Source organism: Diuraphis noxia, unplaced genomic scaffold (assembly GCF_037042655.1).
Source record: "Diuraphis noxia isolate RWA-SAM2 unplaced genomic scaffold, SU_Dnox_SAM2 contig0004, whole genome shotgun sequence".
Lineage (NCBI taxonomy): Eukaryota > Metazoa > Arthropoda > Insecta > Hemiptera > Aphididae > Diuraphis > Diuraphis noxia.
In genome coordinates, this window is record NW_028301714.1 from 10959612 (window position 1) to 10987254 (window position 27643).

At 30.3% G+C, this 27643-nt stretch overlaps 1 protein-coding gene across 1 annotated transcript in view; it reads left to right on the forward strand.

The window, feature by feature from the left end:
• LOC107165799 (protein O-mannosyl-transferase Tmtc2-like) overlaps positions 1-27643 on the forward strand; it is a 103694-nt gene that overhangs the window by 31551 nt on the left and 44500 nt on the right. The window contains exons 5-6 of the mRNA XM_089227937.1: positions 6043-6694; positions 10303-10417. Coding sequence (XP_089084063.1) covers positions 6043-6694; positions 10303-10417 — 767 coding nt within the window. The remainder of the gene's footprint in view (positions 1-6042; positions 6695-10302; positions 10418-27643) is intronic.

Sequence of the window (27643 nt, forward strand, 5' to 3'; positions counted from 1 at the left end):
CCCACTGAAATTTTTGATTTTTATGAGAATTTTTTTTGATGTGTCGGTAAAAAAATGTTGGATGACCAAAAAAACTTGAAAACTTTATACAAGGTTTCTTATGTGTTGTTCTTATTGTAGCTAAAAAAATTAAAAATCGTTAGTCACAATTTTTTTTTATAAGCGTTTATAGTTCAAATTTTTACGAAAACGCAAACATTTGCAAATAATTTTGAAGTTGAAAAATCATAAAAATGTTTGTGTTTATAACTAAGGATTAAAAATACAACACTAAGTTTTCCGTAAGTTTTCCTTCAAGTAGCTAGAGAAAACTCGAAGCATCATTATAGGAAAAATGTTAAGTGCGTTTGAATTTTAAATTTTTATGAAATCGCGTAACGATAACGATTTATCCTCAAACCAGGTACCTATGTATATTTATGATAATATAAATTATAAGGTATTATGAATTATAATAACTACATACAATGTTTTTGGAAAAATTGATTAATCATACCTTATGCAAAATGCGTCCTAATTGAAAAATAAAATATTTGTTTCAAAATAGAATATATGACAATATTTAAATAAAATATATCCTAGACTGACAAATCATCTCCGTTCAGAATCATTTTTCGTATACAATGATACCTATCATTGCATTCAAATTTAACCTACCCTAGTCAGAGGTCCACCCCACCACCTAATGTACAGCAGAGCGACATCCAATTATCCGCTTTTTTTTATTTTATTTAAAAATTGTATTATTTAATTACTTACAAGATAATATTATACAGTGAGTATATAATAAATAAATTATCATAGATGGTATATACGAGTATTCGTTATTGACTTAATGCATATTTAAAAAAAATACCATTTAAATTTTAAAATTTAATATATTTATTGTTATTGTTATTTCTTATAAGTACACACCACATTATTTTTTAGTCCAATTATTATTATTGTATTGAATAATTGTCTGCATATAGGTACATGTACTTATTGGAAGTAATACTTTTAAGTTCAAGTAAAATTACTGTTGGAATTTTGATGATACTTTTTATATTGATAATAAAACTATTTTATGTTCAGTGTTCACCAATTATTTAAATAGTAGGTGAACATAAAATAATTTTAAAAAAAATGAATATTACCTTTATTTTATGTAGGTACCAAAAGTAACTACAGAATTTAACGGAAGTCGTCATTTGGTTTTTAATATTAAACGGAATATAAGAATATAATATTTACAATGTTTCAGTAATAAAAATATATTTTACATCGTAGCCTATTTTAGAATGGACTTTTTTTTAATTTCATGTAAAATAAGAGATTTGATCGAAAAGCAAAGTTGGAAATAATATTGCATATTATGATAAAGGAAGGTGTTGAACGATATTAAAGTTCTTGTATATACGTTTTCACGTGGTAAAGCTGATAGATGATACATCTAAGATGTATATAATATATATATTAACATACAGATACATTAATATTTTTTGTGTACGTTTAGCTAAACAGATACAAAATATTGTGCCAAATTTTCTTTAAGATATCAATCGTGGATCTCGTGTATTTCACCTAATTGTTCGATATTTATGATTAGCATATTAAACTTTTGAGTTTTTCTTGTTATAAGAAAAATAATATTTGGTATCGAAATCAATATTAACTTTTTCGATTAAGCTTGATGTGATTTCCATAATAAATATAAGACAAAAAAACTTCGACTAAACCCTTTTGAAACTAAATTGTATGCATAAGCGAGCTTATAGCACAGTTTATTCTCATAACAGCACAGTAAATAATTTATTCGATATCTTGTGTTTCCATATAGATATGTCATATGTGCGGAAATCTATATGCATGTTAGTAAGTATACAATATGTATAGAGTAGTAGTTATAGTAATACTATGACAACATTAATGCATTATATTATAATATTCCCGTAATTTTATAGGTAATTTAAATGTTGTATAGACAAATAGATAGGTACGTATACAATGTATATCCGTCAATATAAATAGAACATTTTGCACATATTGCAATGAAGCAAAATAAATGCAAACATGTAAAAGCATTTAACCCTGGAAGCTTATAATCTGTGTTAAATCTGTGTTATACTATAATGTTTACAATATCGTGTTATACGACAGGTCTCTTTTGATGTTTCAATTAAATATAATGTAATATACCGTCATCATAATACATCACATATATATTATATATATATATATGTATATTGAACTTGAAAAATTCTTAATTTCTCGTTGATTTCCACTAACATTAATATTATATAGTATATACGTTATATTATCTGATATTATTTTTGCATATTGCACATAAATGTAAAACATAATATAAAAGTATGTATCTGTAATGGTATAGGCCTATTTTACTAATTATTCAGAATGCCACCACGAGTGAAGTCGGCTCGACACGTCACCTGGTTGGGGGGGGGGGGGGGGATACAAATAAAAGAGAAAAATGTCGTACAAGATGTCGAGACAAAATTATACAGTTTCAGCTGTGTAATAAATGTTGATATGGTAATTTTCAAATCTTATACATCAGAGAGTTGTGTAGTGTGTACTCGCGTGCGATTTTATTATAATCATCGCGTTTGAACATAGCCTATGTAGATATGTAATGCGTGTCGTATACATAATATATGTATTGAATGGTCTTTAATTTATTCGAAGACAATTCGTTTTTAATAGAAATACGTAATCACATTAATTGTAAGCTAGATATGTAATTTTTTTTAACAGTGGCCTAGATTCTACGTTAACTTTACAGTTCTGGGAGATGAAATTTAAAGCGGGGTCCAGCGTATAATATACGCTAGAATAACTAAGTATAAAGATGAGTCCTTTTTATATTATTACATTGCTGACATTGACTGGGGTAAGAAGATATTTTATCGTATTTCATAACATATATATATATATATTATATGATAAAGCTGCTTTTGACGTGTTGTACAACAATTTATATAGTATTATATACGTGTATATTATTTATAGGTACTCAGACTTCTGATGCGCGAATAAAACTGCGGAGACTTTATTATTATTTTAGTTGAAATATTGGTATTATCATTTATTTTTGTTATACTACAAACCCACTGATACACACACACACACACACAATATTATCATTGTTTAAAACTTTGAAGGGTATTTAAAAAATAATCCAAATCAACAAATACGTTTAGATCTTATAAAAGTTTACAACGAGAACGTAGTGGAAAAACACTTCACATTTTTCAAATTATATCATTATATTATGTTATACTATTCATATCATATACAAAATACAAATTACACTTTAAAAATAAATAAAAACGTATTCATTACAATATTATTTATGCAAACCTGTTAAAACATCAACAAATATAAAATTACTATTGACTTTTTTTACGATATAATAATAAAAAAATATATAATACATTATATTATTGTCTATATATGAGAGTATACCATTCTACTATATTTCACTGACTCAAAATATTATATTACATTTTATGTATTATACGTGTCGTTTATTAACTCATTTCTCCGACAATTCTGAGGAATTTTTATGTTGACTTATACGTTTACGTGTTCTTATATTATATCTGTGTGTTATATACATTTATAAGATATAATATCGTGTGTATAACCGTCAAATTTCGCAGTGTCAACTCCCAAGCCACGAATTGAAACTATTTTTTTCTTTTTTTTGAAATCTCTTATAAACGACCACCCGCAAGCGTGTGTGTGTATGTTTTCACTCAGATCGAACTGACAATCCGGTATAATGCATTACGGTAATACGTCATAAAGATGATCGCAACTATGGATAAAAGGCACGCCATTAGTCATCACCGCACTGCAAAAGACGACGTAGTCCTTAATGGACATTATAGCTAGAAATGCACTCGACGATGAGCGCTTCGTATTAGGACAATATTATATATATTATATAGTAAGAGCTCTTAAACTCATCCTCTCTCACTCTCTCTCTCTCTCTCTCTCTCTCTCTCTCTCTCTCTCTCTCTATCTCTCTCTCGTCTCTTTTGGTTACTCGTGTTTTTTTCATATATAATATTTTACTTGTAAGTTTTATATCAATATATTATTATAATTACCAAACACGAAAGAAGTCTGTACCTGTGTATATTATATAATATAATTCGCATAATTATTAAATGTATTGTGCCAACAGGCGAGAGTGAAAAAATGAAACTTTGAGTGCTTTCCTACCTATATATGCACTGTACAAGTTTTCTAGTGCTGTATGAGATACCCATATATTGAATAGTGAACACTATACCGTCTATTTTTTATTTAATTACACTCTGTTGAAGACAGATAATTTTATCAATAATGTTAAATTAAATATATTATAATATACTATAATATTTAGGTGTCTAAATTAATATAGACAAAAAATAATCTCGAATTCGTCGTTTGTCACGACCCGAGTGTTTTTCGTGTAATATAAAGAAGAATATGTTTAATTTTTTCTATACCTGTTTAGCATACTTGCTACACACAGACACTGCAACTAGATGTAAAGTTTATCTCTCCCCCCCCCCCCACTGACACAACTTATTCTGTTGATGTTCGTCAAACCTTTATTGTCAAGCAAATCATTTAAAATTTAAATGATTTATTCATTCGTGCGATAGTTTATATAAATACATTTTGTGAGTTCGGGTGTATATGTATATGTATATACACTATACATGTATATTGTATATATATACTATTCTTTTATCTATATACATGGAGAATTTTCAAAGTTTTGAGAACAAGAGTTCAAAACAAGATACAAACACATTTCATTCTATCCACAGGCATTATATAGGAACTAAGATTTCATCTTAATTAAAACATCTTTAATTTCAATGTCTTGTTACTAAATACTTTCTGCTTTGCGTTTCAAAATGTTTCAACCTATTAAAACAATAACTATTTATTCATTGTCTTCGACAAACTCTTTTAAATATATATTTTTAATATGATATCACATTGTTGAAAGTGTTTATCACATATAAGACTCCTATATTTATAGGTAATTAAAATCTTTTACTTTCAAATCCGTATGTTTTCATATTTTTTTCCAACAATATTTTAATATCAATAAGTAGCTGTTGTAATTTGAATAAGTTGTTTTCATTCAGCGTAAAACGTTTATGTAACTTGCGATACTATAAATAATAACTGTTCATAGGACATTATGTTATATTAAGTGCAAAAAATAATAATATTTTATATTTCTATAGGTGTTGGGTATACAAATCGATGACACGTGTAATATTTAAATGGTATGATAATAGGAGCTCTATGTAAAAAAATGACAGTTATAATGTAACATATAATGGACAATGGTATATTATTATACCTACCGCCTATTATCGTGATTTATGACATTGGTCGTTTTATTTTTATTGTTTTCCCATTTTGAACGATTTTTGGTAAAACAATTGATTTGATTATGTTTTACACACTACAATTTAAATTTAATTGCCCAAGTATAGAAATACGTATTGTGAAATCCTGTTAATTTATAAATATTAAGTTCGAATTATTTAAATGTAATTAGTATTTTTGTGATCTGTGAGACGTCACACCACCATCGAAGTATTTTTAATATATTTGAGCCAATTCGGTCATACAAATTATGTATCATTGCTTAAAATTGCATACAAACATTATGGTATAGGCTAGAATAATAAATGTAATATTTTTAAAAGAGAGAAGCTGGTTTGACGTACGTTAGGTATATTATGTATTTAAAAGGCTAGAAGTATAAATGGGAAGTTATGTTAATTATGTTCGTATGAACATTGTTTTTATACCTATTAAAATACATTAAAAAACTGCAATAATATTTATTTTTATATTTAAAAAAATAGCTACTAAATTTTCCATTCATATCTGTCTTCGATCTAACTTCACTAAACTCAGTCTAACCATAAGTTACTTGTTCAGCTTATCTGAAAATTATATCATGTTTTTTTTTTTTATTCACACTATTATAACGTGTTTTTTCTCAATGGATTGTTGCAGGTAAATGCGTACCAGGACAACAAGATAACGTTGAAAGTGCTGGTTACCAGCACCGCGGTTATGGTTGCGGGCCGGTTGTGCGTCATGTCGGGCGCGGTGCCGTCGTTTGCGGCGTCAGACAACCCAGCGGCCAAGCACCCGGACCCGACCGTCAGGGCGCTGACGTTCTTGCACCTGCCTGTGGTCAGTGCCCGACTGCTGGTGTGGCCACAAGTGCTCAGCTACGACTGGTCGATGGACGCCGTGCCGCGGATCGAGTCGGCGGCCGACCCACGAAACGTGGTTACCGTGCTGTTCTACGCGGTTCTAGCGGCCATCGCTCGCGCTTCCGTCCGGCGGAAACGGACTGCCGTGGCCGTGGCCGCCGCCGTGTCCGTCGCCTCGTACGTGCCCGCGTCCAACGCCCTGTTCTACGTCGGCTTCGTGGTGGCCGAGCGTGTGCTGTACATACCAAGCGTCGGCTACTGCTTGTTGGTAGGCTCTTCGGCCGCCGCGCTGGCCAAGACCGCCAGTGGACGCCGGTCGGCCATCGTGTATGCCCTATACGCCGTGACGGTGGCCACCTACGGTCTGCGGACCGTGCTCAGAAACCGCGACTGGCACGACGAAGAGTCGCTCTACCGGTCCGGCATCCAAGTCAACCCACCAAAATGTAAGTGCACGTGTGTGACCTTTTCGCATCCAACTACATATGTACACATGGTTATTCAAAATGTGTCATTCGATTTCAAATGTTTATACATTTTTGGTTTTTAGTCTGAATAATATTTCAAATTTATTTAAATTTACCTCTAAAATATGTTCTAATTGGCTTCTTATGATGGTCACACAGACAACTCTAGTCCTTTCCATTGACCCTGTAAATTTTTTAATAGGGAAACGCGTATATCAACACATATCTCCAAAAAAATTAATCACATGGAGTAAGATAAGATGGCCTATAGATGCTAGGAAACCAGATGCAAAGCGCATATAAGATATTTAATTTTGAATAATAATTACCCTGTATTTTATTATCACAGTACGCCTCTACGACTCCATAACAGCAATAAATTATCCAATTATCCTGTTCACATGACCACATATCGTCCTTCACACTCCTCCGTATAATATGTCTACATTACAAAGGATTTTCGTCTCAAAGGTTTCGAAATTGTATTGTACTTGATGCAGATAGCAAAAATACAAAACTATAATAATATATTATTACATCGTATTATAATACTTATAAACATATTTTTTCACCAATTACCGTCGCGGTCAAATGATGTATATTTTTATTTAGATAGCGCGCATTCCACCGTGTTTCAATCGAATTAAACATTCGGATTACTGTTGTTTTACTAAAAGTTTAATGACATGTTTCCAGAAGACTTAAAAGCTAAAACTATACAACTTTCGATATTACAACAGAGCCGTATTTAATCCATCGAGTCATAACTATAAAGTGATCTGATGCTGTAGTATGGTAATACAATATATAGTTTTCGTATAACTAATACATACATTTATATATATGTATATGAGTATGTAATGTATTGTATACCAAAGTGTTTAAATTAATGTGCAAATTTTGAGAAAACACGTACCACAACTTAGATGTACTGTAATTGTACGCAACTCGGAGAAAAGTTATTCAATGAAAAACCATAGGCTTTCTAGAAATCTCAATTAGCCAATAAGCATATTCAAATTCAGAATACACAATATAGTGTGTCATAAAATTATATATTTTCTTCTAAAACGTTAAATATAAATTATAGGTTAAATTTTCTTTTCAAAAACTCATTAAAAGAGTCTTTTTCCCGAAATTTCTTATCTTATCTATAACGCATGTTATTATTGTTTAATTGTTGTTTTAGTTTTATGCATCCCACAATGTGTTCTCAACTAAAAGTTTAAAAACAACAATAAAAAAATTCATCCAGTATCTTTTGATTGTATATACAATATACTATACAGAGTGATTCATGAGGCGTAAAACACTCATTATTTATAAAAACTATTTACTTTTTTCAATTTTTTTTTTTTCAAAATTTTAGATCTGTGCTGCTCTAAAACTATATAAATGTTTAATATTATTCACCCTTATATTTATTAGGTAAACCGCACTATCAACTTTTAATTTTTAAATTGCAAACTATATTATCAATATCATAAATTAATAAGACTATTTTTTTAATGAATTGTCACGTTTAAATTTTCTTTTTTTGTTAATCCGTTGACGAGATATAGTCTCCCAAAGTTGTATGGTTTTGGGGTGGTGTTTGTTTATAAATGTGTTATACCATGTCAGTACCGCGGCCGCAGCAATTTGGATTTTTGTGCTCTAGCGTAAAACAAAATACACATTTCAAACAAAAATTCAGTAAGTACGATAGCTAAGCCTAAGTTGTGCCCCAAAATAGGTAAATATTTTTATACACAGGACAAACACCACCCCAATACCATCCAACTTTTGGATACTATATCTCGTCAACGGATTAACGAAAAATGAAAATTTATTTAAAAAATAGCCTTATTAATTTATGATACTTTTAATATAGGTTGCCATTTAAAAATCAAAAGTTGATAGTGGTTTATCTAATAAATATAAGTGTGAAATATTAAAAATGTATATAGTTTTAGAACAGCATGTATCTAAAATTTTGAAAAAAAGTAAATAGTTTTTATAAATAATGAGTGTTTTACGCGTCATGAATCACCCTGTATATATACTCATATGCATTGTGTAGAGCAGTCTTATAAAAGATAATTTTAAAAAAAGTATTAGATATAGTTAGGTTAGGTATTTAAGTATTTAAGTGACACTTTCACGCTTTCAAATATTAAAAATGTTTGAATGAAATGACTTTATAACTTAAAATCAATGTTGAACTGAATTTTTTAATCATTTTCTTAGTATTCATCAAAGTATTTAGCATTATATATTCAGTCGTATACAAATCACACACACACATACATACATTCATACGAAATATTTACGATCGTGACAATGAGCATTTAGAAATCTAGCATTTTAAAATTAATATTTTTCTCTTTATTAAATTTATTTTTAATTGTACAATAAAATCGATGGATTACAGTGCTTAATTTTAGCATACTATAATGCCGACCGATTATCAGCTGTAAATTTGAAACTATGTATAGGTACGTGAAAATAAACTTTCTGGAAATATTTACATTTATTGTTTATATTATAGGTATGACATACCTATACAAATATATAAATTCAAAATAAATATATATATATATTATATATGAATGTTTTAGTGACAATTTTTAATGAAATGTACAAAGTAAGAAAAAAAGAATTTTAAATACAAACCCTTTAAAAAATTATTTAAATCACGTATTTGAGTATTTGACATAATAATAATAACTATCATTTAATCAACAATCTTTATATATTAGGAAAACATTAGTAATCAATAAAATAATTATCAACTAATATTTAATGTCGTCGATGTTTATTAGATTAATAAAATAAAATAAATAATAATAATAATATTAATATAAATAGGTATTTATAAATAATACTTTATTTAAATACTTTTACTCGATAGATGTTTAAGAGTAGTCAAGAGAACATAATATCATATAAAATAGTAAAACTAAGTTTTATATACAATCATAATATTATGTATTATCTATACATGTTTGTTTGAAAAATAAGTCCATGCGGTTTATGGTATTTATGATCACTGTCAGGCGAAAAACATTACGTATTATGCGTAGGGATACGTTTTGAGATATTACCGTTTGCTGTCCCGCTGTAAGACAACAATACAATAATTTACATGTATTATATGTACAAATACATATGTAATATATATAAATATGTAAATACCTTCCGTTACGCCATTTTTTAGTCTTTACAATGTATAGTTACCGGAATATTTTTAGGGAAAAAAATACGTTCTGTTAGGATACTAACATTGCGTGTACGCCACCTGATAAACTCCTTAGTGTTTTTAATTTCGTGCCCCTTTCCATTCTTAGCGTTCCAGGCTATAAGACCATACCTATCAATCCATTGGCAACATTACAACCCTTCGATCCAGCAGCGCGCGCCTGTTTTAATTCAATCAAACGGAATAGGTTCTACTGATCGCTTCCGTTCTTTTCCCCTCTTTTTCACCGTCACTATTTCTCCCTCTTTTTTATACACACATACAGAGTCTCTCCCTCTCTCTCTCTCTCTCTCTCACACACACACACATACTCTAATTCTCATCTCGAATCTTGATTACATTTTAGCTTATGGCAATCTCGGTTCGATACTCAGCTCTCAAGGCAGAACAAACGAAGCAGAAATGGCATACCGATCCGCACTCAAACATCGGCCAAACATGGCTGACGTGCATTACAATCTGTGAGTAACAATATTTTCTAATAATTTCAGACTTTACTCTCTACACAGTCTACGCCTATCACCTTTGTCTTTATAACATAATCACACATTTGCGCGCAGATGATCACAATGATTATTATTATTGTTTGTATATGAGAAATGTCGTACTTATATTATTTATTTGTTTTTTTTTTTTCAAGAAACTGCTAAGGTTAATGCTATTTTCGAAACTCTATAAATAATATCGTTTACCGCATACCTGTCAGGCTAAAAATAAAACAATTTTTTACTTTAAATTTTGTATATATTCCGTTGCCTTGTTTCACTCGTAAAATATGTTCTGTTATTTATCGGAGGGGTGAGTTTTGTGCCAAATGTGCCGTATAACAATCACAGTCTTTATTGAAGACCGTAAAAAAATATCATTTCTTATTGTTCCTCATCTCCTTTTCGTCTACGGAACAAAACAATAAATTGAGATACGCTAGGAAAAACAATTTAATAACACACCCAAGAAGCTTATAGCTGTCCGAAAGTTGATGGCTTTTATACGCCTACTTTTGGTGAACGAGCGCGATATATATTTTTCTTTTTTTTTTTCGTTTTATCTAAAAAGAATGAAACGTCATGTTACTCACATAATGAAACTCAAGAATATAAAAAAAAAAAATGCAATAAAAACCACATTGTTTTGTAGTTTAGTGGTATAGAATGACATGTGGTCTAGAACATTGCAAGTGAAACGATCACGTTTTCGTGTGATTTGTCTTGGTTACTTTCAACCCAATTCTTTCATTTTTACCCAAATTAAAATCCTGCTGTATAAAAGTACATACATTTTTGCCATCTCTTTTGCTACAATAATATATTGAAAATCATTATTTAACATTTTTTTTTTTTTTTTTTCAATGTCGAATTAAATTACTTTTATAAAAAGCATCAATTATAAGCGTATTTAAACAAATATTTAATTACTAGCAATATAAAATTATTGATCCAAACTTTAAAAAAATTCCTTTGTTAGTTAGTCTTATTTTAATACAAAAATTTAAGATTATAGTATATTTTTCACAAAGAATTCGTAGAACAACATTCTTTATTGAAGAGGATGCAAAATATTTTCTAAAGAATTTTCTCTGAAACCGATAACTTGTATTCAATACGTTTTTCATCTTATATAGTATTAATATATTTATTGAATATATTTTTTAAATAAAATATATTGGTAAATATAAATATAACATATAATTTCCATTTAGGCTAAAAACCCGTGTTGTTGAAGCCTTAATAAACTATTAAAAAAAATTTCCATTTATTAGTTTTTATGTTAAATTAAAATTTGCTTATCTCCACTAGAATAATTTTTATGTATTTAGAATTTCCATAAATTTTTTTAAATTAAATATATAAAATAATTGATAATAAAATTGCACTTTAATACATAATATAATAATTCAAAGACCGTATAGTAAACACTAACCACAGTAATCAAACTATTTACGCCTATAGTGAATTAAAGTATTGATCGGTTAGCCTTTGGAATTTCGGTTATTAATATTTAACAAATTTAGCACTTCTCTTAACTCTTAAGTTTTTACTGTGAACTCAAGAAGACGAGTAAAAATGAAAATCATTGTCTGGAGCCGGTCTGGTGCAGTATGTTAAGCTCAAAAAATTATTATTATAACCGATAAACAAATAAAAACTTAAAAAAACCAATAATATCGATATTTGTTACTAGTTGTTGAAAATATAGTAGATAACATTGAAACATGATTTTTTTTTAATAAATACTCTCACATATTATATATTATTAAGTGCTACTCTAATGCAAATTACGATCTAACTTTCCTACTTGCAAAAATAACAATTAAGTCGTTGAAAATATATTAGGATTTCTGGTCTATGAACTGAGGATCAGGAACGTAATTTTTAAGGATGTCCGCAGTATAGTATTTTTTTAGATGTAGATTGTAGATTTGTGATTGAGTCATTTGGGCACCTTCATGCCGCTAGACATGTATCATTACACTTTTAACTTGTGTTTTTATTTAACAAACAACTATTTTATTTTAATAGGTGGGAATGGTTTTTATATATTAATTAATTTGCTTAACCGTACAACTAATACCTGGATCGCTGGTAGAACCACACGCTACAATAGATATCGCTGCATGTTTCCAATTTTTAGTTTTTCAGTAACTAATATATTTGAGCACGTTTTAGTATAGGTCACGATTGTTATTATTTTGTGTCATTATATAAATTCTATTACAAAATTGTAGAGACTAAAAAATAGTATTGTTTTCATATTAATTTATATTTTCTTCAGACGCATTTTTCTCGATTTCAGATAAGTAAGGGTATGAATTTTTTTAAATATATTATATTATTATCTAATACGTACTTAATAATCGTATCATAAGATCTATCGATCGATTTTATCCAAAAAATTAATTATGTGCATCGTGTTTGATCTATATAAATTCGTGGATTCGTCTGTTATTGATGGTCAACTTGAAACTCTACCTTTAGCATTACATTCTTCTTATCAGAAATTTCCGATATTTTAACCAGAATTGGCACTATAAAATGACCTAGTGACCACTTCTACTTATCCTCTCGTCCAAGAAGGGGCCCATGGTCGCAATTAAAACTTGCTCAATTCATTCTGAGATAATATATTGCTTAAAATTATTTGACGTTTACGCCGCATTCAATAATCAAAAAAAATTTTTTTGGCTCATTATTGTTCTACGAACGTCCGAAGAGCTTCATCATTACGATTTTCAAAAATCTTAACTGTTCAAATTTAAAAAAAAAAACTATCGATATCTACACGACCTTAATAAAATTAAACTATTATTAATCTAGTATTTTGTATTTCTCAATTACTCGAAAATTATTGATATGAAAAATACAGAACCCATAAAGTAGACCCAGTAGTGACGTCCCGAGATCAATTCCTAAAGTGGACCAAACCTCAAGTCTTATAGTAAAATTACCTAATTTTTTAAATACATACTTACTGTTTTATATTTTTATAACTTAAACAGGTATTAATATAAGGAAACAATCACCATTAAACACACATTAAGCATTGGTAGGTACATGAAACACGGAAGTTAAATTAAATTCATTTAACACCAAAATAAGCTATTATTTAACATTTTATATTCAAAACTAGAGAAATAAATTATGATTCGGTAGGTAGTAATATAATAAATTATATCAACTATACTTCATGATTGACAAAAAAATAAACTAACAAAAAACTGATCAAAATAAATTTGAATAACTTAAAGTATTTAAAGTATAACTTTTTAAAATCTCTTCATGAATTTAATACATTTCAAATATTAAATGCTCGCTAGCATGTTATATAATATATTATTTTAATGTAGCTTATAACTTGTAGCTTTCATAGTGGATATTATCTTCATAATATGTGTATCGTATATTAAATCGCTTTTTTGTTGATATAATAATTATTATATTCAAATTAAATTATTTTTCTCTGAAATTACTGTAGGCAAGGTATTTTTTAATGTTAAAATAGTTTTAACACTTATAGATAAATTAGAATGATTTTTAATTTATCAAAGTTCTCATATCTTCTAATATCTACTAATCATCTTGTTGACGACTTACAATATAAACAAGTGCTTCTTGTTAAAAAAAAAAAAATATCTAACACGTCATGGTACTTCATCAGTCGAATTAAACAATTTGAGAATTTGAAAACATTTTTTTTTTTTTCAAACATCTTTTATATTGAACAATTTATATACATATCGAATTATTATATTTTCAAACGTCTTTCCTTATTTTTCGGGGATTTTTACTTTTGATTATTCCAAAAATTCGAAAAATACGGTCAACGCAGTGGCCACGCGGATCAAAGGACCCATTGTGCGGTCAGTGAGATTCGTCTGTGGCTGGGGTCGGGAAATCGCCAATTTCGCACTTGAACTACGTTTCGAAAAGCCAATATTCGCGTTAGTTCTTGAAATCGCTTTCCACTATGGTTCGCAGATTATTAAACTACGAAACGGATTTCGTTCGCGCGCGTACACACACACAATGGCCGTGTATGTAATAATATAGTGTCGTAGTTGGGTCAACGCGTCTGACTCTGTCTCTGACTATATATCACTTCTCTGTATCTCCCTTTTTTTTTGTCTGCTTGTACATTATGTGTCTCTAAAACTGTGAAAATGAGCAAAGCGTTCATATGAACCACACAGCTTCAAACACTGATCGCCAGAAACGGTTTTGGCAAGACCGACATGCGTGTATTATTATTATTACTATAATGTCTATTTAAAATCTAAGAACCATCCTCCCGAGGTAGTCCTCTATGCGTGCAGGCTGGTACTCGCGGCATGTTATAGGTATAAAATCTTGGCAGAAATCTATAACCACAGATATAAATTTCAGCGATTCGTTACAAATGCCGCCGTTGCTTAGTATATAGTTTCTGCGCTCAGTACTATGTATATATACATATATATCACTATATATACATACACATATATACGCTTTTATAAAACATATATAAATGTGTGTGTGTGTGTGTGTGTGTGTAGTGATCGAGAAAGCAATATGTGAAAAGGAATCGTTTACGGCCGACAGTTAGGACCGATGGTGCAGATGTCACCAGGCAATAACGTCCCTCCACCAACCTCTCGCCGACCGTTTGGCGCGAGCGCATATAAAAAGAAAGCGTAATAAAATTAAGGACAAATCGGCCACCGCCGTTGGCTTGAAACCGAATTGGCGACCAAATTTCACGGTATAAATAAGCGAACGAGCGGACGCGCACTCCTTTAATATATATATATATATATATATATTAGGTACATACAATATGTATATATATGTATGTGCAATATGCTGCAACAGTGATAAATCTGATATATGTATTATACTTTGTACATTTTCGGATTATCGCTGGCAACTTCTTTTCTCCCTCCCCGGGAACGATAAATAGGAAAAATTTTATCCCCGCACGGTAACCCCGTTTCGTTGCTTTGTTTGATTCGGTCTTTCGGGATTCTTTTTTTAGCGAGAGGAAAATATAATAGCGTAGGATGCGAAACGATGCCACTGAAGTACATAATAATATAATATTATAGCCTTAAATACGTAACGCGCGCGGTGGCTGGTGGAAGGGTGAACTGCAGATGATTGAAATTATTAAATTATTGTGAGAAGACGCGTTCACCTATATACATAGGACAAAATAAAATACATAATATAAAGCATATTATATATAAGGTAGTTTTTTCAACGTCTGCCATCATATTCACCGACAGTCGTTGAAATACTGAAAAGTCGTTGGTAATAATAATTATAGTCATTATAATTATACGTCTAAATGGTTTTTTTTATATATAATTTATGTTTTATTTTGATGACAACCCCTATTATTAAAATAGCCTTTGAAAATATTGACGATCGTTATAGAATTCAGAATTACTTAAGACACATTTTACAGCTTAAATAACAATTATTTCTGAGGGCTGTATAATTTCTCATAAATGTAGGTAATCATACTCAGTACCTCTTAAACTTATAACTTTTGATAATCATCATCAACTATTCGAGACATGTGAGAGGTGCATAATATGAATAAATATTAAAACTATAATTGATACATTTAACATGCACATCAATGTTTTCATAAAAAAATATTCTAGTCTAGAGTAAAAATTTAAATAGCCAGTTAAAATGTATAAGCCTATATATACTTATAGTACCTTTATACTGATAAAAAGTATAAAACTAATCAACTATAATATAATTAACACGTCGTAATAAGCGGCACAATATTTAACATTCCCCCCCCCCCCTCAATGATCGTATTAAATACCAACTATGAACAAACAAAAAAAAAAAATGTCTGAAATACGTATTACAATTAGCGAATTCCGAACACTCCGTGTGCCTTGCGTAAAACAATAAAGTATTTAAATCCGGCAATTTCCGTTTATCGGCGTAACGCATCGCGCGACAATATTGTTATTCTCTTTGATCTCGCGACAGCTCAACTTCCCCACCGCAAAGCACATTTCGTTCGACCTTAAGACCACGATGGTGCAATATATACGATTCCGCATTCCGATACGCATTGTAGCTGCAGATATACAGGTCACCGAGTTTTCGATTACGTCGATTCAACGTAATACCTCAACGGTGAATATGACTACCGTATACTTATCCACGAGATATATGCATGATGAAAACCGTCATCGTATTTGTAAATAAAAAAATGTATTACCTATATACATAGGTATTATTATTATATATATTGTTTATAAATTGTGTACTGTGCGTCTTTACAAGTGCAAGACCCCACAGTTATATATATAGTAATAGTAGTTGTCAGGTTTAGACAGTGACTTATTCTACAATATTGTCTGAAAATAATTAAAATTTATCTACACCTAATCAAAAATAATAATTATACATTGTTCGCGGAATCGAGTGCTGTTTAATTATATACAATAACTTTAAGTTGACATTGTACATTTGTACTTGTACCTATACTATTATAATATACAACAATACTGCTGTACCTATACGTATTAGCATACATTTTTCGTAGGAATTACAGAGTGAAATATAACTTATTGGACTAAGAAACAGTTTTTTGTTTTATATAAATTATAAACCAATATTTTAGATTCTTGATCTCTTAAACATATAAATTGAATTTAACTACTCATGCATTTCAATTTTTTCTTGTGATGGGAATTAAACTGACCATTATTTTTTGAACCAATACATACCTAGCAGTTTTTATTTACACACTTATAAAAGTATAGAATCGATAAGAAATTTAAAATGCATTAGAATTTTATCATGTTTACTTGTGAAATTAATTATTCGACTTTTTGCAAATTTCTTCTATCTCTTATTCATTCTTTAAATTTGATTTTTAAATGTGAAAATTTATGAATTTTCAACGAGTGAGTATATGGAATTGAAAAAATTGATTTTTTCGAAGAAAACTTCATAACAAATTTAAAACTTTTCTGATTTTTATCGCATTATATTAGCGATTAATACGATTTTTAGTGAAGCATAATATTATATTACTTGTCGACATCAGATTTATGACATTTGTAAGGATTTGAGAGCGACCTCTTTTACACAAACGTCACGAACCAATAAAATCACTGATTACGCGTAGATAGGTGCCTACAACACATCAAACGGTTTACATAGGCAAGTAGGTATCTGCAGTTGTAAAAATATGTTTTATATTAAATAATGAACACCTCCATAATAATTGGTACCTAGGAGGTATCTATCGATAACTTCGCATTAAAATTAAACTACAAGTATTATTTCATTTTCATGTCTATTAAAACAGCTCATAACTTGTAAAAAATATTAATTAAAATTACTACAGCTATAATATAATTGCTATAATTGCTTTCATCATCAATTATTCTCATGTATATTATTATATCATACTATACTATAGTTAGTCTCGTTCGTAGTAACAATAACCTACATTGTGATATATATATATATATTATTTTACTATTTTATTATACATTCTGTGCTGTACATACAACTTATGCACTATTACATGCAACCATCGCTTAATAATATTAGTTTCGGAAACATGTGTGTTAATTGCTTTACGAAGCCAAATAATGAATCGTCCGCTGTGTAGGTTGCTAAGTTAGTAAGTTGTAACAAAACAGGTGTATATAGGTTAGGTTTATATATAAATAAATAAATGTGTAATATTGCGTAATGGATAACACCGTCGAAACGAAAATACATAGGTCGTAACAATGTTTCCCAAATTTGGATCAATAGACCCCCGGGGCGGCTCTGCAAGTACGTATGTAGCAATATTGTTATACGAGTTCTGCGTTTGAATTGAGATTTAATAATAATATCATTATACTTTTACGCTGTTAATATAGCAATGAAGATCAAACCAGTGCACCATGACTATATTACAATAATATGATAAACAAATAATATGCCGTTTGCCTGTTTGTATTATTCCCATTGGAATTCATATTAAGTTTATTGTTTGCAAACATGTTCTAACACTTTACTTCATGTATTTTTGTTTCAAATACGGTTAATCTATTATTTAAAAATAATCTATATCATTAATTTTGTTCAATTTTAAATTATTTTTATGAATATTAAACGAGTTGTAAGAAAAAAAACTTTGCTTTTCGTTGAAAGTTTACATATTCTGGTTACTTAATAAAATTTTTTTTATACATTTCGAGACCAGTTTTTATTATTTTGTTAAGTGTACAGAGTGCAGTACTACTAATATTAATTTGCTTTACTATATCGTTTGTGCAAATGAACATTCTTCAAATTAAATTTTATAATCATCAACTATTGAAAACACTCGGATCTTCAATATTATGCGACTATATATAATTAATGTATTAGTTTTTTAATAAAGCTATATATTATATAAAATTATTGGTCTTCAATAATTCTGTCGTTTTGGCAGCACATATTCATTTCCCCATGAAGACTTTTGCTAGTGTATGACATTGCACAAAATATTGCCAAAGTCGTGATGTGTGTATACTTATAAGTTATAGGTTATCTATATATCTACTATATCCTCGGATATACTACCCACCTAGCCCATACATATGGGAGCATAAAATCATTTGACTCCGTATTGCACTTTTCTAGCACATATAATATTGGCGCCTATATCCACATTGTGTGACGTAAATATTTGAATACTGTTGTCTGGTTTTAACACGACTTTTTTATTTTTATTATTCGCGATGTTGATGCTATCGGTGGATGGTGTCTGGCTGCTGCAATATGGCACAAAATACACAATGAGTTGTTATTCCGGACGACGAACGACGATCGTGATGATTAATTCGCGTGTAAAACTTTTGCCAGTGTATATAGCATGACAATAAGGGTTCCGTCGACGTGGAAGTCGCGTCGGCAGCGGTCGGGAGACTATTAAAAAAAAAAAGGTCGTTTTTCACATACCGTTTGTATCAATTTGTTTTGTCGGCGGAGCGGCGGCAGCGGTGGCGTCAAAAAGTAGACGGCACTGTCATTAAAATACAAATTACTGGACAAAACCGACAGCAGAAACGGTGTATATATTATTTTCTCTTTCCGTGCACATCATGATGTATCATATACGTACATAATACCATGTTATATGAGTTTGTATATAATGTAGAATATTTTTTTTTATTTATTTATGACACGAACAAATTTCATTTTTTTAATAACCGCATTTTGCGCGTTGAATATCCGTCTCCGTCGTATTATAGTTGCATAATACAAGCCACTGCGCTGTTTGCACTTGTATAATACAGGCACTGTACTTACTGTGCTGTACACGGCGATGACTATTGTAATAATATTATACATTATGTACACACACGTGTAACGATACGCGATAAATGCGTTGGTTTTCGCACATAATACGTTTGCTGCCTGCAGGTGTGGCGGAGACCGCACAAAGCACGGCGAATAGCGTTAATACGCTCGAAATAGTGTGTGTGCGCGTGTGTGTGTTCGCGGAGCTCGCGAAAATATATATTATGTATACATAGCGGCGAAGCGTCCTGAAAACGGCGAGTTGTGCAGTGTAAAACGAAAGATTAATGAACCGAGTAACGCATATGCCGATATTCGCACGTTACTTAAGCCGAAGCAACTGGTGCGTGCGGTGTGAATGAGTGAGCGGGTGTGCGCGTGTGTGTACGCCGCGGCGCGTTTAAGGGCTGATAAAGTATTTTCTCGTATTTTTTTCCCTCGACTTAACGCCACCGCCGCGCCGCCGCCGCGAGGTTTACGAGAACAACATCTATGCGAGTGCGCCACGAAAAAGACCGACCACTACATATATGTATAGCTGCCGCTGCTGCTGTTGTTATTGCTTTAGATTATAGACGCGATTAACCGAAACCGAACACACACACGCGCGCGCGTGCGCATGAATTAACGCGTTATTTAAGCGTGTTTTCATCGCTGTATAATATTCAAGTGAGGGTATATGTGTCTGCGAGAAAAACCGGCGGTAGTTGAAAAAATGCGTTTTCTCCGTGTTTCCTGAAGAACGGTATAAAAAATAAGTCTGGCACGATGATTTACGTGATTTGAATCGGCCTGAAACGTTAAACTGTATGTTTTGCTTCTCTCGACAATATAACGCGTAGTTTATTTAAATTCCATATAGGTTAGGCGTGGACTGTGTGTAAAAAAATGATATAAAAACGATAGGACCAGGAATCGGATGGGGAGAAGCTGCAGAAGACAGGGACTGATAGCAATATATTTTGTACTTAGCGGCATGGTCTTAAAGGCCAAAACCAAAAGAAAAAATAAGTTAGGTTTATAGGTGATACATACACGTGGCTGATATTATTTTCAAATGCGTCATAAAAACCGCCTTATTTTAGAAAAAAAAATATACCTAATAACTTCATCGATATCATCTATTATACCCAACTGTACGCATCTCCCATGAAATAAGAGGCCCGTGATTTATATACAATAATATAATTATGTGCCTAGATAGAGTTATAACTCGAATTCTATTTTTTAAATATTAAATATATTAAATAGATATTAAACTACAATATACATAAAATAAATTATAATGGATAGTGGTCCATTTGAATTCGTGTAAATACTATTATTATGTAAAATTTTCTCTATTAAACACATAATATATGTAGGTTATTTATATGTTGTTCCGATCGGGTTTTATACTTTTTAGTTTCTACAGATACCAGTCATAATATATTCATATTATTTCATAGTTTTTTATAGTATTAGCCGTTATTGATCGATTTTGATGAAAAGTAATTACCTATTTATTATAAAATACATTATATTATAATTGTGTTCATATAAATCATAAATACAAGTATACAATATACTTATAATATATCATAATACGCTTTTAACGTCACAGAAAATCAAATTATTCATCTGCGTTCCGAATTTAAAATGTTTCTTTTTTACTTTTACATACGCGGGTACAATACAGGTACCTACATTATGAATAAGTATGTATAATGCGCATTCATCATTATTAACCGTTGGTAAAATATTAACTTTAACAACAAGATAATAATACATTTCTGACTACGTTTTATTTACATAATGATGTTACTGTTGTCGTATTATAACATAATCGTAATCATATACTAACGTGTATTATAATATAACAACTAGCTAACTTAATAACATTTAACCGTGTAACACTGAAACTCGTCAAAATGTAAATGTGTTTAAAAATTAAAATATTCTACTGATATTTTATGTAGTTCATAATCTAAATAATATTAACGTACCTATTTAATGCTGATTTATACATTATATATGAGCATATGACTATAACATATACAAGCGTCAAATCAGGTGAAAAATGGTACCTAACCATTGAAAGTTGGGTATAAATGTATCTTGGTATGATACGGTTAATTGGAATTGGTTTTTTTTTCAAATTTGATTACATATTGTAACTGTAATTTATGAACATTGCGCGTAAATTATTCAATAATATTATAATATTATGTTCGACACGGAAAAAAATAAAAATAATTATTCAATATCTTTAATTGAGAATTATTTAATAATGTTCAATAAACTCAATATTTTCGTTTAGCATGGCAAACAACTGAATAATTCATGCCGTATTTTTTTCCAACATCATGCTGGTTTTCTGTGACTTTTTTACCGTCTAGCCATGCAGACAAATAATTTATCCAAAATCAATAATCGTTTTAAAATAAATACAAGCATTTCAATACATTTTTTTTATCATTATTTTTATTTAAAACCAATTTATTCTTTCATTTTACTTCAAAGCATAATATTATTGATAGGTATTTAATAGAAATATGAATATATATTATATATAGTTTAATTTATAAAATTAAAAATAAGTTATAACTGCAGTCTGCAGGTGAACATAAAGAGCAATAGTAATATTATAAAATATAAAAAAGGCGGGTAAGTCGTGGATGTCGCTCTGCTGTACAGTAGGTTACAAGTGGGTTACTGTAATGGATGGAATTAAATTTGATTCCAATGATATTCTATTATTGTATATGAAAAACGATTCTGAGCGAAGACGGTTTATCTGTCTAGGATATATTATAGATTATTAAAAAATTTCAAATCTTAGATTTAAAAAGAAAAATTTTTATGAATTTCTAGTTTAAAATAATTTGCGAATTTTCGTGATTTTCGTGATTTTTACATATGTTGTCAAAATTCAAACTTTGAATGCTTGTATAAAGAAATTGTGTCTATATATTTCTTTTATTTTTCACCTGCTATTGTAAAAATAATTATAAATTCTTAGATATAAAAGGAAAATGTTTAATGAATTTCTTGCATAAAATAATTTATGAATTTTCGTGATTTTTACGTATGTTGGCAAAATTCAAACTTTGAATGATTGTAAAAAAAAATTGTGACTATGAATTTATTTTATTTTTCAACTGCTATTTTTAAAATGTGTTAGAAGTCTTGTATTAAATTTTCAAGCTTTTCTACCGAACAAATAAATTTTTATCGATATTAATTTTTTAAAAAATTAATAATGATCGAAAATTTCAAATGCCTATGAATAGTTCAACTTAAGTCGAAATTTTTTTTAAATTGCATGGTGGATATAATATAATTATATAAACATTCGGTGAACATTCCATGTATATTGTATATATGGTCATTTGTTTTAAATAAGTTACATCAAAAACCAAAATCGATTTTGACGAAAAATGAGTGTGTAAAATTTCCTGTTTTTCTCGATTGTTTAGAAAATTATTAAGAATTTTTCATTTTTGACCCCCCAAAGTAGCAACTAGATTCACTTTCTGATCGAACGAGGTACTGAAGTCAAAAATCGAAGCACTTTTACTGCCCCAAAACGTGATGACAGACACAAAAAGAAAACACACACACACATCATGGTAAAATCAATACATTCATCGCTCCGCTTAGAATCTAATAAATGAGGCTACTCATTGAACTAAGGCAAATTCATTTAAAAATAAATTTGTAAGTCCATAAGAGTTATTATTTTAAACATAAATTTTAGTAACATCTTATGTTAACCTATTGAATAATTTAAATATTATAATAAAGAAGAAATTATTAATAAATTATATTTTATAATATTATTTTATACGTCATATACGAACCTGTTTAATGAGGACTATATATTTTTTCTTAGAAATATACAATAATAATGATAATGATAACTGTTATAATATGTAAGTATTTGTAAATTTTTATAATAATACTGTTAGTAAACATGTTTGTTTAAATATTTGAGACACTCAATTTTTAAGTACAAAAATATACAATATAGGTAATATTTTTCATATTTCTAATGTTCATTGGAGTATATTGTAAATTGTTGCGTAATTATTATTATAATTTTGTATTAATGATTTCAAAGGACAAATCATTTCTTCAGTAAGAAACGAATTTTTAACACGGGTGACGTTAAATAATTTGTTTTTTCTTGTTTCTTTGTCAATGTGTCTTAACTTTATCAATACTTAATAATTAACTTATCTCACCACGGTGAATAGCAAGATATCGCGTTGCCGTTCAACACGATCAAAACAAAAATTAATTTCCCAGACTGTCATATCGTTTCGTCTAATCATCCTGATGGTATTAGGATTAGTATTAATAACCTATTTTTCATTAATTTTTTTAATCGATTATTAGGACTTAGGAGTGGTACCGATGGCAGTAATCTTACCTTCATGCATCCAGGCCCTATTAATTATTATTTATAAAATTTCGGACTGCTGGACTGCACACTTAATTTTACTGCTTAATACAAAAATGGTATGCACTACTATCTTAGAAAAAGCAATGTATTACATAATATATAATATATGCATAACTATAAGTATAATAATTTAACGATTCAATCAAATAAAGCAACAAAATTTAGGAAATACTCATATTTTCTAGTAGCTAGCATATTGCATATTATGTAATTTTTGTTCAAAGACCATAGTGCACAAACATTCAAATCTTTGTGCGCGCTTGTACATTCATGTTGCACATTGTGTGTCGAGGACTCGAGGTGCACATAAAAAGGTGCAAGCACCTATGATTTATTGAATAAACAATTTAAAATTTTCAACTAAAGTCTAAAGGAAATCACAATATTAATTATTATTTTACTCATATCATCACAATAATGCATCTCGATTCAGTTTTTTTTCTTGTTATTTCTTGTCGTCCGTTGTGAATTTATGTTGGCATAATATTACTGTAACAGGTTATGTAAGATCGCGATGCGTCAACAACGTCTGAACCGTTGAAATATTTGCAATAGGACACGGGAAATATCGTTTTCAGAACTTACATTTTGTGGAAGGAAACAGTAGCAATCGAATATAATATAACGATGATAATAATAATAATAATTATTATTATTATTATTATTATGTACCTACCTCATGTCGCCGTCGATATTCGATTTCCGGGTTCGGACCCGTGTCGCGGAAATGGTGCGTAGGCGGTGGTCGCGTCGCACACACTATACCCACCAACCCACCCACTTACATCTGTAAACCAGATAGAAAGACGACGCTATGACATTGCAACGTACGACTTTTGTCGCGGGACTGCAATGGAGGTGGCCGTTGCAAACAGAAGATGGTGGATGTGATTTATGGTCTAAAAAGCTGCAAGAACATATAGTAAAGCCCCAGGTATGATATATACAATATATAATATATTGTACAGTATACAGTCAGTATATATATATATATATATATATATATATATATATATATATTATAATAATATACATATTATATACGATAATACACATATACATTCACCTTTCGGGCGGCGGCCTTTTACTCGGTAGCGGCGCGGAAACACGCGGTTGCAGCGGCATTGGGGTTGAAGGATATTAATTCTTGTTAAATGGCCGTGTTAAATGCCGCGGCGTGTGCTCGCGTATAATCGTTCGGTGGCAGAGAACGGTAATTGCGCGCATTTCTCGGACAACAGGTCGCCATAAATTAGAAACACTTCCGCCTGCAACGCACCACTCGCGCCCGGCCTTTTCATATACGACCGTTGCCACCCGCGATTTCTCTCTCACTGAAGCTTTATAATAAGAATAATAATAATACCTGCAGCATACCTACCACTTCCTAATTTTTTTTCCTTTTCCTGTGACCCCTCACAGTCGAAATTTTATAACAAAAGTATAATAATATTGTACTATACAGTACAACATTGTATAGGTATACCTATAACATAAAATATCCTCTATATATAGACGATTGATGACATAAAAGATGGTGCGGTCACTTGACCCAACATGGATATTATAGTAGATTATGATGTTCACATCGATGTCTCGTATCGGAAATAATTTTGACTGGTGGATAAGCTAAATTCGGTTGTTTATGCTCATAGTAGACTTTAGTAGGTAGAAAGTTAGACAGTTATAACTAGAGCCCGGAATTATATTATTTAAAAATACCCAAAATAAGATGCTAATATTCTCTTAAAAGTTGAAAATATTCTTCCCATATTCTTTAAAAATCATAATAAAATATGCCAAAAATATGCTTTTTGCTTTTTGCTAGCTATTTTTGTGTAATAATTCCATTTTTTGTCGGGCATTGTTATCTTAGATAAGTCACATATCTTATATATACTACAGTGGATTGCTGCACATTACTACGTATAGGGTATAAAAATCGTATATACGATGGACGATGGTATATAAATATATAGTATATTTTCAATATCATAACATTATAACTATTATCGGACATAATATAATTTATATTATTTACGTCCCTGCAACCAAAAATATCGAACACCTATACAAATTAATCGATATATTCTCTAATATTCTTTATTATACGAAATATTCTTTTATCTTGAAATATTCTCAAATATGCAAAAAAAACTTTTGCCATTATTACACCTGTTTCATGATTCGTAAAGATTTCGAATCCCTGTCTGACTGCATAGGCTCATAAAAAATATGCAAATGAATATAATTCCGGTCTCTAGTTATAACGCACCGATAATAATGTTACTCTTAACTATATATACTTTTTTTGAAATCGAGATTTTGTCATCAAACAATGTGTTGTCGATGTTGATGTGTACATTGTATATTATAATATATTTTAATTATATAACAATAAACTGTATTGCAAGTTAATTACTTTAAACTTAATACATACAATATCGAGTTTCGTTAATTCAAATTTTCTGTCTAATATTTTTATTTACGTGTTATAGTTGTTAATTTCATACAAACAAACACACATGTTATTACAAAATAACAAAACACAGTCAGAATATTATGCGGTATATGTATACAATAATATACGTGAGTTCGTGGCATAATAATATTATGATAATCGTCGCATCTCTGCAGTATTAATACGCATTATTATAAATTGGATTCTATATACGCGTTTCTATAATACCTATATACCTACCTATTATAATAATAGAATATGTACACGAGTTTAGCCAAAAAGTGGGCGGTTAGATTCCGGAACCGACGGGCGACGATTAAAATAAAAAGCAGCCGCGAGCTAAGTGTTTAATTCGCCTCCGGCGCCGCTCTTCTCCAACAGAGTAGGATCGTTGTTATTGTTGATTTTATTGTAATTATTGTCTGTAAAACGCGCACCCCCGCACAAAATAATCACCTGGTTTTTGAATCACGTTCATCGCGCGAACTCTATAGCATTTGGAATATTATAATGTATCATTATATTTAGTATGTATACATAATAATAGGTTTGCATAGTGCATACAAATTAAAAGTTATAATTGCATATTCTATAATATACACTTTACGGCTTTTTTATATCATCTATATTGTAATGCACATGCACACGTAATGCGTATCCACGATTGTTTGCACACGGGCACCAACAGAGGTCGCGGCGAGCGTTCGAATATTTGTGCAGATCTACCTCGTCACCCCTCCCACCATAGACGTGTTGGTGGCGCGTCACCACTTCACCAGCCGCCTATCGCGCTGCCAACCAGTTTAGTTAATCAGTTATTCAGTTGGCTCCGACCTCCGACGCTCCGACTGTACCGAGTCTATTGTCGGTCCATTGCTGGCCGTATCTTTACTCGTTGTTGGTCCTCGAGTTAGTAATTGTGTTCTTTTTACCTTTAGTGCGTACCGCCGACCAGTGTTTTGTGCCGATTCAATCGTCTTTC